At 42.0% G+C, this 16320-nt stretch overlaps 2 protein-coding genes across 2 annotated transcripts; both read right to left on the bottom strand.

Moving 5' to 3' along the window:
- Positions 1–206: 206 nt before the first annotated feature.
- Positions 207–4492, bottom strand: LOC118818129 (extracellular calcium-sensing receptor-like). Its single transcript, XM_036585276.1, has 6 exons — positions 4257–4492; positions 3788–4088; positions 2833–3609; positions 2480–2704; positions 1223–1346; positions 207–1120 (listed from the first exon to the last, which is right to left on the bottom strand). The coding sequence occupies exons 1-6, from the start codon at positions 4490–4492 to the stop codon at positions 207–209; spliced, it is 2577 nt and encodes an 858-aa protein (XP_036441169.1).
- Positions 4493–7405: 2913 nt separating this feature from the next.
- LOC118818455 (extracellular calcium-sensing receptor-like) lies at positions 7406–14098 on the bottom strand. Its single transcript, XM_036585716.1, has 6 exons — positions 13964–14098; positions 12856–13632; positions 12027–12251; positions 10271–10394; positions 9267–10154; positions 7406–7839 (listed from the first exon to the last, which is right to left on the bottom strand). The coding sequence occupies exons 1-6, from the start codon at positions 14096–14098 to the stop codon at positions 7406–7408; spliced, it is 2583 nt and encodes an 860-aa protein (XP_036441609.1).
- Between the last annotated feature and the right edge of the window lie 2222 nt (positions 14099–16320).

The raw sequence follows: 16320 nt of genomic DNA, 5'->3' as shown, positions 1-16320 counted from the left end.
TACGCATAATGACCTATTACCATTTCATTGTTATCTGTCAAAAGATTTCTTATATATATTTTCACATTAAAACATGGAATGCAGTTCAATTAAAAAGATGTATTGATGAATTTGCTGCAGCAGGTACATATAAACCTAATCATGAATCAGCAAATTCAATATAAGCTGCTAAACCATTGCGCTACTTTTACAATTTATGCAAGGGTTTAATGAGACTTGGAGGGTCCTTTGGCCATAAGGTGTTTTTTAGTATTCTGCTCCGGCCTAAACATGATTATGAAACATTTGGGAGCAAAAATGCAGATAACTAAACCAAAGCTTGAGGACAGAATAGCAAATATCTCTACAGCTACAGTGAACTTTCCAGGAGAGCTGACATAAGCTGGGATAAAGGTAACCCAAACTGCACAGAATATGAGCATGCTGAATGTGATGAACTTGGCCTCATTAAAGTTATCAGGCAGCTTCCGTGCTAGAAAAGCCAAAATAAAACACAAAAGAGCCAGAAATCCTATATAACCCAGCACAGCCCAGAAACCTATAGCTGAACCTAATCCACATTCCAGGATTATTCTTTCCTTGTAGTGATTCAGATTTTTGAAGGGGAGAGGAGGAGATATTGTCAACCAAAGAACACAAATAAGGACCTGAATGAGAGCAAAAAAAAGAACACTGAGTCTCTGCTGTGGAGGCCCAAACCATTTCATGGCATTACTGCCTGGAAGTGTAGCTCTGAAGGCCATTAACACCACTAGCGTTTTCCCCAGAACACAGGAGATGCAGAGGACGAAGGTGATCCCAAACGCTGTGTGACGCAGCATACAGGACCACTCAGAGGGCTGACCAATGAAGGTGAGTGAACAGAGGAAACACAGAGTCAGTGAGAAGAGCAGCAGGAAGCTCAGCTCTGAGTTGTTGGCTCGAACGATGGGAGAAGTTCTGTGTTTGTAGAAAATGGCAGCCACACATACAGCTATGAAGGCCCCAGAGATGGAGAATACTGTCAGGATGATGCTCAGAGTGTCGTCCCAGGACAGGAACTCCACAGGTTTGGGGAGGCAGCTGTCTTGCTTGATGTTGGGCCAGAACTCAGAAGGGCAGTGCACACAGTTCAATGAATCTGTGAGATTACAAAAGCATATTCAGAACCTTAAATTAGACATAAAGGCATGAAAAAATGACTGTTCCCAACAAAAGTGCCTCATGTATTGTGATACCCAACCTGTCTTGTTACTTATCTCTCCTTCTGCGCATGGTATGCAGTCAAAGCAGCAGACTGGCTTTCCTTTCTGCACAGCCTTCCTGGTTCCTGGAGGACAGCTCTCACTGCATACAGATCTTGGCACCTGAAAGGCAATGGACAAATGAAATGGTTTGTACAAAAAAATAATAATAATAATAATAATAATAATAATATAAAAAAAAAAAATCTCTATATCACAATGCTGAAAAAAAATTCTACGTAGTTTGGTCAAGCCCAATGCCCATCCATTGGCTATGAGATAACTTTACTTGGACAGCCCCCAATGGATGATATGTTCTTGTTTAATTTATTACAAAAGTATTTTTTTTTTAAAGTCAGTTGATTCTAAAAGGTATTAGTACCAAGTTTAGTCTTAGACCCAGAGTGAAGGAGAGATTTTCTGTGGAAATTAAAGTTGTGGTTATGGTTAGGACAAGATTGGTGATTTTAGAGGATAATTATAAGAATCCAGGCCAAATATACAGTAAATTTTTCTGAAGCATTAACAGTTTGTTGTTTAAATAATATTACCCTATGTACTACCACCCTTCACCCAATCAGCAATTCGACTGAGTCAAGGAAATATATTCAACAATCATAATTAAGTACACATATTGAGAATTGTTTCTTTTCTTTTTTTCTGAGTTTGTAAATTTGGGTAAATTTGTAAATTTTGGTAGATTTGTATTTGCTGTTTTAGGTAAATATAACAGTACATGATAAACTGACCCTTGAGTGATATGTGAACGAATTTTACATCTTATGTCATATTAGTTGACAGAAAGCAGCTTAAGCTGCTTGTTTCCTTTAATATTATGTTATTTTTCTTTTTTTCAATGTGTATTATGAAATTATGTTAACATCTGAAATCTGTTATTGATTGTTTTGTACTGATTTGTTTTTTTTATTTATGCAGCAGCCCAGTAAGAGTGTTTTGATGCCAGTGTGCATGCAGTACTGTCATTATCCGAGTGTTTATAGCAAAGTACAGAAACTAATGTAACTTTACTACTCAGTGGTACCAGTTCAGAAAATCAGTTGTCAGACAAGATTTGAGTACTTAACTTTTAACTGTACTGTAACTTTTAACTTTTGATATTACTAACTTTATGAAAATCTTTAAAATATTTTAATGTCAGTTTAGGAAATAATTGATGCTGATTGTCTCGATTAATTTGAATTCTGTGAAAATATCCAGGCTTACAGTCAAATAGTGATGGAAGTGTTGAACTGTACCTCAGTCTGCCCTCTCATCCAGCTGATAGCTCTGCTCATACTGAACTCCTGGCCTCTTGGTCTGGAGGAGTCATAGTGGCCCACAGTGATGAAATCTAGTGTACCGTCCTTCTTAACCTGCCAGTTTATGAGCTCATAGACGGCCACAGGATCACCACTGGAATCAAACGTGACTTGCAAACCATTGTTTGTAGTGAAGTTCACTCTCTTGAGCTGGTTGAGTATCTGCAGTGGCACATATAATTTGATAACATGCATCATAAATATATACACACATACACACACAAATATACACACACAAACAAATATAATTAGCAAGCTAGGGTCTGTTTTCAAATGTATCAGTTTTTTACCTGCCATGATGTGAATTTAGCGCTCTTGTCGCACTGAGTGTCATTACAGATAACACCGTGGATGGCATGCGCTATGGCATACGTAGCTTTGTACACCATGTTAGTGATGCGCAGCTGCGACGTGTCTGTATATGAGTTTTGCAGCGCGCGGATATCCTCGCTGCCGTTACATTCTCGCGCTCCCTCTGAGGAGCCTTTTAGGCTACAGCTGAACGAGCTCTCCCAAAACTCCGTTAGCAGAGGCGATTTCAGTGCTTGTTCTGGAGAGAGATCCAGAAGAAACTCACGAAGACCTGGAATCTCTGAGCGGGGTATCCCAAATCCTATCGCCCCAGCGCACATGTTAAAGCGCAGAAGTTCTGGATCTATGATCCACCCTTCGGTGCCGATCCACTGAAGAGGAGGCGGCGGCTGTCTTGCCAGTTCCTCCAGAAGAAACCTCATGTCCCCTGTGGCAAGGAACGCTACTATTACCCGGGCTGTTGATCTGCGGATGACGTTTGCCACTCTCTCCAGTTTACTGCGCGGTTGTGTTCTGTAGTAGGACTCGGAGTACTCCACACAGATGCCCTCCTCCTGCGCAGCCTTTAGAAATGACGCCATTCCATTATTTCCATAGTCTGAGTCGCTGCGCACTGCCCCGATCCATGTCCAGCCAAAATGCTTGACCATTTTTGCTAGTGCGGCCGCTTGGTGATGGTCACTAGGCACGGTCCTGAGAAAAGCAGGATACTGACGCTTATCGCTCAGACATGCGCAGGTTGCGTAGTGACTCACCTGTTACTTCGAAAATAAAAGGAAAAAGAAGTGTTATTTAAGAAGCATACTGCATTGAGCAAAAATAAGCCTATGGGTTTACAAGTCATTGATGCCATACAAAAGTCATAATTTTGTCACAAAAATAGATATAACTGTATTTTTTTAGGTTGCACCCTTTGATGTTTCCTACAATCACCTGTGGAATTCCAAAAAGACCCAGTATTCTGGCCATACTAATTGAGGGAGTGGAATTAGAATCTCCCACGAGAGCAGGAACAGCTGCGGAGGCAGATTTAGAACAGGAATCGGTATCACTGAAAAATGGTTCCATGCCGTTTGCAAACTGAAATGCAACTTTAACAGCCATCGACACTGCAGAGCACGAGTCGTGTATCTGGTATCCTAACGTGATTCCCGGTAGGAGATCTGTTCTGTTGTTGATTTCGTGGATGGTGAACTCCATGGCACGGGCGAAGCGCAACACCCTGAAAATCATACTGTTTACAAACATAAGTTACATATAAAAATACACAAAATCTGTTTTACCAAATACTCTTTGACATCACTAATTCAACAAATAGCACATGACTGCAAAAAGCAATTTGATTATTATAATTTCTCTGTAATGCTCTCTGTAATTGTTCACTCTACACTCATACACAGACCTCCCAGAGCACTGTGGCTGGAGTGGTTGTCTGGTGTAGGTGTTCTGCTCTGATCTCGTGTAGATATGAATAGAAAAAGCCCCTCCAATTATAAAATCTCCATTCATAGAAAAAACAGGCATCTGAGGCTCAGCCCACAGTCTGCAGCTGACCAGGTCAGTTTTGCAAGAGGCTGGACTGAGCCCAGTTATCCATAGCACTGTCACAAACATCATTAAAATTGAAGTGAGCTTCATGGCATTCTCAGTAGTTCTCAGCACTCTGAAGGCTAGGGTGACTGCCTTTATGTAGTCGCTTTGTTATGATGCCCTTTGGGAGTGAGCTCAGACTCAGGAGGCGTGGTTATGTCTTGAGTACTATTTGCAATGATGAAAAACTCTTTTGCATGTGTGTGTATAATTTATTGTGACACACAGTGGGAATTGTGGTATTTTGTATGCAATGGGGTGGGGGGGGGCAGTGAGGAGATAATACTGATTGCGTACAACTGTCCTTCATCAGTTAAGCACAATTCAGCACAATATTTAGTTAGTAATATTTCTCGCTACCCTTACTATCCAAAATAAGGTGTTATCCTTACTACTCTCCCACCCTCATTGCTAGTATGTTTCTGCCACCCATGAAACAATGTCTTTTCTCATTACTCATAACAAGAGGAGAACAATTACTACAAAATATGTTATCTGATGTTGTATGGCTGGAGGTGGCCTTCCTCGTTGTTCTTGCAGTGATTTAGTGGCCTGTTCTGCTTTCATCAATAAAACATAATTTTTCTTTAGCACAAAATTCTCTGGTTCTTCTCCTGTGTCGATGCTACAGAAGTGTCAGAAGTGAGATTTTGTCAATAGTAAGTAATCGACCTACAGCTCAATGAATTCACTGGCAGACAGCAAAAAGACTCTAGTGAAACAGGGTACCAGTTGCTATGCCTACACTCTCTCGGATGGGTCAAGCCAGCCAAAAGCGAGATGTTTAGCCAGCCACAAGAGGATGACATAAGAGGAGATGGCAAAAGGGACAACTTGGTGAGGACCAGCAGTGGAGCCCGTTGAGAACGAGACATGGCGTACATCCTCCTACCATGCTACAACTGCTAAAGCTTCAAGTAGTCACTCAGCATCACAGCTGGATGGTTGCAATCAGGACCATACAGCTGTGTCTGGCACTGGAGGGAAAAACACTACAGGTGCTTGTGGACCTGCTGACTTAGCAACATGACAACCTAGTGGCATGACCACAGCTCTTCAGCAGTGTTTTGGTTAGGTGCCAGCAACACTGTCAGTCAGAATACTGGTTCTGGACAGACAGAGGCAAAAGGCAGAGCGGATAAGCATGCTGTTGGCGGCGCTTAGCATGATGGTTTGGCAGGCATATCCAGTGTTTGAGAAGGAGGCACAGGAGGACTTGGTGCTGAGACATTTACTGAACAAGCTTCTGCTGGAGGGACTGAGACAGTACTTGCAGCTCACCACACTGACTAGCATTCAAGTAGCCACCACTGAGGCAGAGAGGGCTGAACTCATCCTCAGTGAAAAGACACTGAGGTGAATAATCCCAGTACTACATGACTAAGGAGTTTGAGGAGGAAATAGCATGACTAGTGACTAGTGTGCTGGGAGGGTGGAAATAGTCCCTGGACAGAACAACCTTCAGTGTCAATGCCACCTCTGAGAAGGTTGGCTGCCGCTGTGGGCTTTGAATTGAGTGCAGCATAGATGGGAAACAGATCACTGCTGTCATTGACACAGGTTCGTCAGTGTCTCCAACCAGGCATGCTCCCATTCATAAGAACAGAGCACCTGATGGCTGGGAGGTCTAGCTTGCACTCTTAAAGTGCATTAGGCCTGACGCTTGCATACTCAGTTTGGATTTTCTGGCAGCAGCTGGGGAAATGGTGAATCTAGAGAGGCAGAGAGATAGGGGCTTTCTGGCAGTGTAGCATTTTCTGTGGGGGAAGCCACCAGCACTGGAGGAGATGAACATGCAGTGCCAAAGCTGGTCAATGGATCTCCAGTGGCGGGACACACTGGCAGGTTGAGGACACCACATATTTTTGTAGGTGAAGCTGCTGATACGGACAGAGCTGAACACACAGCACCAATGTCAGTGGATGGATCCCCATGGGTCATGGGAGGTGCACATGAGATGCTTCCTTATTGCCATTGACAGCTCAACAAACAATGGAGGAAGGTGGAGGCATGGAGGACAGCAGCAACAAGTAAGGAGGAGGTTTGCATGAGATTGCAACTGGTGTGCAAGCAATGGCAGCATAATGTGCTGGGCTTAACAGGGAAAACAGTGGCTGTGGGAGCTTCTGTGCCATTACAGCGACATCTTCATGCCTACAGAGAAAGACTTTACATGGACAGACTTACTGAAACATAGCACCAACATTGGCAGAGCAAATCTAATTCAGTTCCACCTCAATCAGCTTCCATTGGCTAAGAAAAAGGACACAGAGCAGAAAATAAAGAGGTGGCAGTGGCAGGAGTCATAGAGCCATTGAGTAGTCCAAGAGTGGTGCTAGCGTAGAAAAAGGATAATGGCTGGCATTTCTGTGCGGATTATTGGCAGCATGACACTGTCACAAAGCCCAACTTGTATCTGCTCCTGCTCACTGACAATCCCTTGGATCAGTTTACTGGCTCTGCATGGTTCAACATATATCAGCAGGTAACACTCACTCTGGATGTTCAAGAAAAGATGGCATGTGTGCTGCGTGGTAGGCTACGGCAGTTTACAGTAATGGTCTTCAGACTACGGGTGATGGGTTAAATGGGTGATGGAGTGAGTACTTGCCGGTGTTCCCACAGACTGATGTATCACCTACCATAAAAACGTACCAGTCCATTGGCTTTGTGCTACTGAGATTTCATTTGTGGGTTTATTGATAATGAAAAATTATGGTGGGTGGTGAGTTTGCTGTGGACACAGACTCCAGCAATAAGGGCATTGGTGCTGTCCTTTCATAGGTAGAGGACAACACTGAAAGAGTTATCACATATAAGGGCCTGGCCACAACTACTGTGTGATGAGCAGAGCTGTTGGCAATCATGTTCGGGCTGCACCATTTCAATCATTACGGGTTTGGTCCTACACACTTATCAGACCTTGCTGACCTGACTCAGGCCATTAAAATAGCATAAGCATCAGGTCATGAGTTGGATCACAGCATTGCAAGAGTACCACTTACCACCATTTGAGACCATGCTGGGCACCTCCTTGGCAATGTCTATGTCCTGTCCCGCTCCCTGTGTGCTGCTGAGGAGTGACAGTTTTGAGTGAAGACAGTTGAGAGGAGCACTGGTTCTGCTGCTGTCGCTTCCAGTGGCACTAGACTTGATGCTGTGAGCCCCGAGGAAGAGGACACAGAATTCTCTTGGGCATGTGGTTGGCTCCAGGTGGGGCAGAAACTGGATTGGATGGGTGTGACACTGTACAGGCCCCCTGTAAGGTGCTTTGCACCAGCTGGAACAGCCTCCTGATGTATGATGAGAAGCTATATGTGTGTGGGTGGGGCCAGTGTCGGGCAAGGGCATTTGGCAGTTGCTGGTGCTGCGCAGACTGACAATGTTGCTGAACACTGTGCATGGAGCAGCACTTTGATGTAGACAAGATGCTGAAATGGTTATGGCAGAAGTTCTACAGGTTGGGCTGCCACATGGACATGGAGCTGAACGTGCATTGCTGTGATCTGTACACAGCAAAAAAGGAAACTGCTGTGTCTGACTGCTGTGGTCACATGGACATCCTAGGCCCTGTCCTCACCAATGTCATAACTTGGGTCTATAACCGGCAGGACATTTAGAAGACTTGGACTAACTTGCCACTCCACCCTCAAAGAGATGGCCTGTTAAGCATTTTAACTAGGTGCTCACCACTCAGCTCAGCATTGTCACTGCCCAACATCAGCATGACTAGTAGCTACACCCACCTCTGGTCCTGCTGGCATACTTGAACGGGTTCACCCCAGCTGTTCTTATGATCAGACATTACCTTATGATGCCCACTGAATTGGTGTGCAGCTGCCTGTTGTTGTGGGAGGAGAACAGCACACCCAGAGTGGTGTATGCCAAGGAGCCCTGTCACTGTCTCCAGACCATTCATCAGCTTGCTAGGAACCACCAGGGCAAGGCCAGCACTTGCCAAAAATGGAAATAAGACTCATGCTGCTAGGGAAAGCTGGTTTCGCCTGGGAAGAGGTATTTTGCAGGTTACCCCCTCTGTTCAGTAGGACATTCATTGTGCCTTCCCAACTGCTATTGCTGTGATTTAGTGGCCTTACTGCTGTGTTCAATTAAAGAGCACTTTCCTTGAGTAAAAATGCCATTCGCTGGTTCTTCTTGTGTACCAAAGCTAAAATATTAATGCCCATGGATTTAGAATTAAATGTTCAAAAAAACAAACAAACAAACAAACAAAAAAAAACAAAACAAACAACTATGACATTCAGGTGTGTCCATTTTTTTCTCCCTTTAGTCTGAGACACACATAGCTGAGTCATTTATAACAGATGCTAACATCATGGGACAGTTCAACACATGCCAGGAGAATGCAAATTGCCAGTTCTGTTATGAATGCCCTCAAAAGCTACAAAGTCCAGGATCACATTGGGAGATGGAGAGAGAGGGACCAAGTCTTGAATATGTAGGAGCCTTTCATTACTTGTTTAATATTGCATGTAAAAAAGGCAAATCATTCTCATATCACTCATAAGGACTGCATATTGATACAGAGTACTGGAAAGTTTTATGAGCAACTCAGTTTAATTGGACACTATAATTAACTATCAATTGTCATTTTAGTGCTATACATATGTAAAGCTTCCTTATACATATTTGCACTTAAAAAACAAAAAAAATCAGTTTAATTTAAAGAAGGACAAAGCTGTTGTACTATGTACTTATAAAGCTAATCATTAATTAGCACATTTTACATAATGTGTTGAACCACAGTGCTTCATTTACAATTTGTGTGAGGGGTTCAAAGAGCCTTGGAGGGTCCCTTTACCCATAAGGTGTTTCTTGGTATTCTGATCAGGTCTAAACATTATTATGAAACACTTGGGAGCAAAAATACAAGTAATCAAACCAAAGCTTGAGGACAGAATAGCAAATATCTCTACAGCTACAGTGAACTTTCCGGGTGAGCTGACATAAGCTGGGATAAAGGTAACCCACACTGCGCAGAATATGAGCATGCTGAATGTGATGAACTTGGCTTCATTAAAGTTATCAGGCAGCTTCCGTGCTAGAAAAGCTAAAATAAAACACAAAAGAGCCAGAAATCCTATATAAACAAGCACAGCCCAGAAACCTATAGCTGAACCTAATCCACATTCCAGGATTATCCTTTCCTTGTAGTGCTTTAGATTTTTTAAAGGAAAAGGTGGTGCTATTATTAACCAAAGAACACAAATTAGGACCTGAATGAGAGTGAAGGCAAGAACACTGAGTCTCTGTTGTGGGGGCCCAAACCATTTCATGGCATTACTGCCTGGAAGTGTAGCTCTGAAGGCCATTAACACCACTATTGTTTTCCCCAGAACACAGGAGATGCAGAGGACGAAGGTGATCCCAAACGCTGTGTGACGCAGCATACAGGACCAATCAGAGGGCTGACCAATGAAAGTAAGCGAACAGAGGAAACACAGAGTCAGTGAGAAGAGCAGCAGGAAGCTCAGCTCTGAGTTGTTGGCTCGGACGATGGGAGAAGTTCTGTGTTTGTAGAAAATGGCAGCCACACATACAGCTATGAAGGCCCCAGTGATGGAGAACACTGTCAGGATGATGCTCAGAGTGTCGTCCCAGGACAGGAACTCCACAGTCTTGGGGAGGCAGCTGTCTCGCTGAATGTTTGGCCAGAACTCAGAAGGGCAGCGCACACAGTTCAAAGAATCTAAGAGATTAGAAAAGAATATTTAGAAACTTATTTTAGAAAGAACCACAAGGAAGTGAATAAACTAAACTATGATTGTCCACAGTGAAATTTCCCACTGTATTGTGATACCCAACCTGTCTTGTTACTGATCTCTCCTTCTGCACATGGTATACAGTCATAGCAGCAGACTGGTTTTCCTTTCTGCACAACCTTCCTGGTTCCTGGAGGACAGCTCTCACTGCACACAGACCTTGGCACCTGAAAGACATTAGACAAATCGTTCATTGTTAATGGAAAAAGTCAGAAAGTTACAATGCAATGCATAGATGAATGTTCTCTTATTCTACAAAGTAAAAAGTCATTTGTCAGTTCAACCTAAAACATTTCTTTGTGTCAACAAGCAATGTGACTAATTTTATTCAAACTATGTAAATTCTTTAAATGAACAGTTCTTTAAAGTATTTTTTTTTTTAAGTTGAAAACAACTTGTTGAGTTGAATGTTACCACATGCAGTATTTTTTTATGTTGAACTAACAAACCCTTTTTCACATTGTACCCCAGTGTTGAAATGTAATGCTTGGAAAAAATGAAGAAAATACAAAACATGCAAAAGTTATAACAAAGTACACATATTGTTGTCAACATTTTTGTACAGTATAAAAATAAGCACATATGGATGTAATGTTTGTTTTAATCCCTAGTTTAGTCAAGACTGATTCCCATCCACTAGCGGATGGCTATCTTTATTTGGGAATCCCCAAATGAATGATGTACAGAAGTTTAATTCATTAATAAACTATTTCTGAAAGTTTCTTGATTCTCAATAATACTAGTGTTAGCATTAGTGCCAAGTTTAGTTTTAGGAACAGAGAGAGAGTTAGGTTTTCTGTTGACGTTAAGGTTGGGGTTAGGGTTAGGACAAGGGTGGAAATTTGAAGAATGTAAGGCATATGTAAAATAAGCCTTTCTAATGCATTTGTAATGTGTTATTCAAATAATATTACCCTATATACCACTACCCCCTTCACTCAAACATTAATTGAATTGAGTAAAGAATATAAAATATTATCAACAATTAAAATAAAGTACACATACTGAATGTTTACATTTTTTTTTAAAGTTTGTGAAATTTGAAACTTTAATGAAACTTTAAATAAAGAAATATCTGGTGTTTTAAGTAAAAAAATAACTGTACATGATGGATTCACTGACACCTGAATAATATTTGAATGAATTTTATATATGATGATATATTAGACATTTACGTGGTTTGCTAGTTTCACTTATTTTTATTTTTTATTTTTTTTTTTGGCAAGCATTTCATCAGGCCTCATCAAAAAATGTTAACTTGAAGTTAATACATGTCATCTTCATGTGATTTTTTTGAATGCATTTCAAAGGTATTTATAATAATTTTCTGGCATTTTGTATTGTAGTTCATGAATCTAAATAATTTGGCTGTGAGGTATTTATTTACATTATTTATTTATTTATTTTTTTTTGTTATAGGAAAAGTATTCCAGAGTTTTTTGATGCCAGCATTCATGTAATGCCATCATTAGCCAAATGTTTACAGTAAGGCAGAGAATTAATGTGATTTATTTTTCTAGTCATTGTGTCCAGTCATTTCATGTTTTTCTTTAAGCTAATAGTATTCAATAGTACCACAAAATATGTCAGTAATGATTTATGTCAATTTAAATTGCAGTTACTGTAAATAAAGTGAGTAAACATCTTCTATTATCTGAAAATATTTACCACAAAAAAAAAGGCAACACTAATCCTATATAGTTCAAACTAATGATTTCAACTGATAAATTACTTGAGTTCTGCTAACATATCAGGATATACAGTGTATAGTTAAAGACTGCAGGAAGACCGTACTGTACCTCGGTCTGTCCCCCCATCCAGCTGATCGCTCTGCTCATACTGAACTCCTGGCCTCTTGGTCTGGATGAGTCATAGTGACCCACAGCCACAAAATCCAAACCACCATCTTTCTTAACCTGCCAGTTTATGAGATCGTAGACGGCCACAGGATCTCCACTGGAATCAAACGAGACCTGAAAACCATTCTTTGTAGTGAAGTTCACTCTCTTGAGCTGATCGAGTATCTGTAATTGCACATGTAATGCGAAAGACTCTGAACGTAATTGTGATATTCAACTGTGATCAATTTCTGAATGCATTACTAAATACACGAACTAATTCTGAATTAATATTGGCATTGTGGTTGGTTGAAAGTAAATATGTGGGCTATTCTAAACTCGTTGTGACAAATAATATTTCACAATGTTAAAATTATGAAAAAGCTGAAAAAATCATTTTTGATAATTCTTCTTTGTGATTTTTGCTAGTGATGTGCATGGACATTTGCATGTCTCTACAGTAGCTTCACAGACGCTGAAGTGTTTTAAGAGAAGGCGAAGTTTCATTGCTTGCTTTTTTCTATTAAAATTTTATTTTATTGAAAATTGAAATGTATATAAATATGTAAAATATTTCTTATGACGATTGCCACCGCAATGAAAAAAATATGAAATACTGTACTTGCTACAGTATATTAATTTAGCCAGTATATATATATATATATATATATATATATATATATATATATATATATATATATATATATATATATATATATATATAATGTAATCATGCGTATTCAGATTATAATGCAAGCCAGGGGCTGTTTTATTCAAAGCAATTTTATACCTGCCATGGTGCGAATTTAGCGCTCTTGTCACACTGAGTGTCATTACAGATAACACCGTGGATGGCATGCGCTATGGCATACGTAGCTTTATACACCAGGATAGTCGCGCGAAGCTCCGATGTATCTGTGTATGGGTTCTGCAGCGCGCGAATGTCCTCGCTGCCGTCACATTCCCGCGCGCCCTCTGAGGAGCCTTTCAGGCTACAGCTGAACGAGCTCTCCCAAAACTCCGTTAGCAGGGGCGATTTCAGTGCTTGTGCTGGAGAGAGATCCAGAAGAAACTCACGAAGACCTGGAATCTCTGAGCGGGGGACCCCAAATCCTATCGCCCCAGCGCACATGTTAAAGCGCAGAAGTTCTGGATCTAAGATCCACCCTTCAGTGCCGATCCACTGAAGAGGAGGCGGCGGCTGTCTTGTCAGTTCCTCCAGAAGAAACCTCATTTCGCCTGAGGCAAGGAACGCTACTATTACCCGGGCTGTTGATCTGCGGATGACGTTTGCCACTCTCTCCAGTTTACTGCGCGGATCTGTTCTGTAGTAGGACTCGGAGTACTCCACACAGATGCCCTCCTCCTGCGCAGCCTTTAGAAACGCCGCCATTCCATTATTTCCATAGTCTGAGTCGCTGCGCACTGCCCCAATCCATGTCCAGCCAAAATGCTTGACGATTTTTGCTAGTGCGGCCGCTTGGTGATGGTCACTAGGCACGGTCCTGAAGAAGGCAGGATACTGACGCTTATCGCTCAGACATGCGCAGGTTGCGTAGTGACTCACCTGTAACTCAGTATAGAAAAGAAGAAAAGAAGCGTTATTTGAGACACCTGAAAGGAGTTTTGCTCTTATTTATTTTTGGTTATATTTCTTCATCATTTATTACTAAACACACATGATAGCAAACTAGATTTATGATATTGCACAATTTCAGGCAACATACAATCACCTGTGGAATTCCAAAAAGACCCAACATTCTTGTCATGCTAATGGAAGAGGTGGAAAAAGAATCTCCCACGAGAGCAGGAACAGTAGCGGCTGCAGATTTTGAACAGGAATCAGTATCATTGTAAAATGGTTCCATGCCGTTTGCAAATTGAAATGCAACTTTAACAGCCATCGGCACTGCACCGCACGAGTCGTGTATCTGGTATCCTAACGTGATTCCCGGCAGGAGATCTGTTCTGTTGTTGATCTCGTGGATGGCGAACTCCATGGCACGAGCGAACTGCAGCTCACTGAAAATCATGCTGTTTAGAAACATTACATCATACATAAATAAGTATGTTTGTGTGTGTAAACATGATCCAACAATGCAGTACAAGTATACATTTTACCAAATAATTTTAGATGTCACTAAGTCATTAACTAGCACATGACTGCAAACAAGTGACAATTCGATTAGCATAATTTCTCTCTAGTGCTCACTGCAACTGTTCACCCTCACAGACAGACCTCCCAGAGCACTGTAGCTGGAGTGGCTGTCTAGTGTAGGTTTTTTGGTCTGCACTTGTGTCGAAATGAATAGAAAAAGCCCCTCCAATTATAAAATCTCCAGTCTTAAAAAGACCAGGCATCTGAGGCTCAGCCCACAGCCTGCAGTTGACCAGGTCAGCTTTACAAGATGCTGGACTGAGTTCAAATATCCCCAGTATTTGTATAAACGTCATCAGACTTGAAATCAGCTGCATGGTCTGCTCGGTAGTTCTCAGCCCTCTGAAGGCGAGGATGACTGCCTTAAATAGCCACCTTGTTATGATTCCCTGTGGGTGTGAGCTCAGACTCAGGAGGCGTGGTTATGTCTTGAACTGTAACCGCAATGATTAACAACACTTTTGTATTTGTGTGTCTCTGATGTACTGAGTTGTCTACTAGAGAAAGCAGTCATGGGCCTTATTCTGAGTTCAGCGTGCGCAGTGAGGATTTGATACTGAAACTGCAAACAACTACATTTCGTCAGCTCCGAGTACAACGTTGAGTTTGCGCAAAACAGGGGTGTGTCAATTATCTGGGATTCAGACAGTCAACTTAAGCGCAATTCTCTTGAGCGATATGCACTCCCTAGTGTGTGTGTGTGTGTGTGTGTGTGTGTGTGTGTGTATGTGTATATATATATATATATATACACCGATCAGGCATAACTTTATGACCATCTCCTTGTTTCTACTCTCATTGTCCATTTTATCAGTTCCACTTACTATATAGGTGCACTTTGTAGTTCTACAGTTACAGACTGTAGTCCATCTGTTTCTCTGCATACTTTGTTAGCCCCCTTTTACCCTGTTTTTCAGTGGCCAGGACCCTCATGGAGCCTTACAGAGCAGGTACTATTTGGGTGGTGGATCATTCTCAGCACTGCAGTAACACTGACGGTGTGTGACTGGTGGTGTGTTAATGTGTGTTGCGCTGAGTTTCTAAACACTGTGTCCACTCACTGTCCACTCTATTAGACACTCCTACCTTTTCAGTCCACCTTGTAGATGTAAGGTCAGAGACAATAGCTCATCTGCTGCTGCACAGTTTGTGTCGGTCATCCTCTAGTCCTTCATCAGTTGTCACAGGACGCTGTTGGCTGGATAGTTTTGGTTGGTGGACTATTCTTAGTCCAGCAGTGACACTGAGGTGTTTAAAAACACCAGCAGCACTGCTGTGTCTGATCCACTCTTACCAGCGTAACACACACTAACACACCACCACCACATCAGTGTTACTGCAGTTCTGAGAATGATCCAGCTGCTGTAATCAACGGTGGCCAGATGTGTGGTATTTGCAGTTCCACCCCTGTGGCCACACGGCCACCGGATGTCCATAACATGCAGTGCTGAACTCTGACGGCTGCTGTCAGTACCTAGGCGAGCTGCCTTTGAACTTGACAGCTCGGAAACATTTGGCAGATGCTATTGTTGCGCAGACTCATGATGGTGCTGAAAACTGTGCATGGAGCGGCTGGTGTGGGGCACTTCAGTGTGGCAAGATGCTGAAATGGTTACAGCAGAGGTTCTACTGGCCAGGCTGCCACATGGACGTAGAGTTGAATGTGCATTTCTGTGAGCTGTACAGGGAATAATACAGCAGTCTCACACCCAGATGCAGTCCCTCCAATCTGGTGCACTGATTGAGAAGGTCACTGTGGATGTCCTGTGCCCTTTTCCCACCACTGATGCCAGAAACCACTATGTCCTCATGGCCATGGATTATTTCACAACATGGCTGCAAGCTGCATTAAGTCCAGTGCCACTGTTTGACCAATGGTTGTGATATGCACATCCTTTTCACTGTAAGGCTAGTATTAGTATAAGGTTCGGGTTAAGGACTAGAGTGAGAGTTAGATTTAGGTTTTAGGTTGGGCCAAGGTTTGGGTAAATGAAAGAAGATTTAACAGACAGGTAGCAGGATGCAAGATAAATGCAATACAAACATAATGAAGCATTAACAGTTGGATATCCAAATAAAGTCTTATTCTTACTACAC

Source organism: Colossoma macropomum, unplaced genomic scaffold, assembly GCF_904425465.1.
Source record: "Colossoma macropomum unplaced genomic scaffold, Colossoma_macropomum, whole genome shotgun sequence".
Lineage (NCBI taxonomy): Eukaryota > Metazoa > Chordata > Actinopteri > Characiformes > Serrasalmidae > Colossoma > Colossoma macropomum.
The sequence above is the reverse complement of the archived record's forward strand: the minus strand, read 5'-3'. Positions and strand labels throughout refer to the sequence as shown.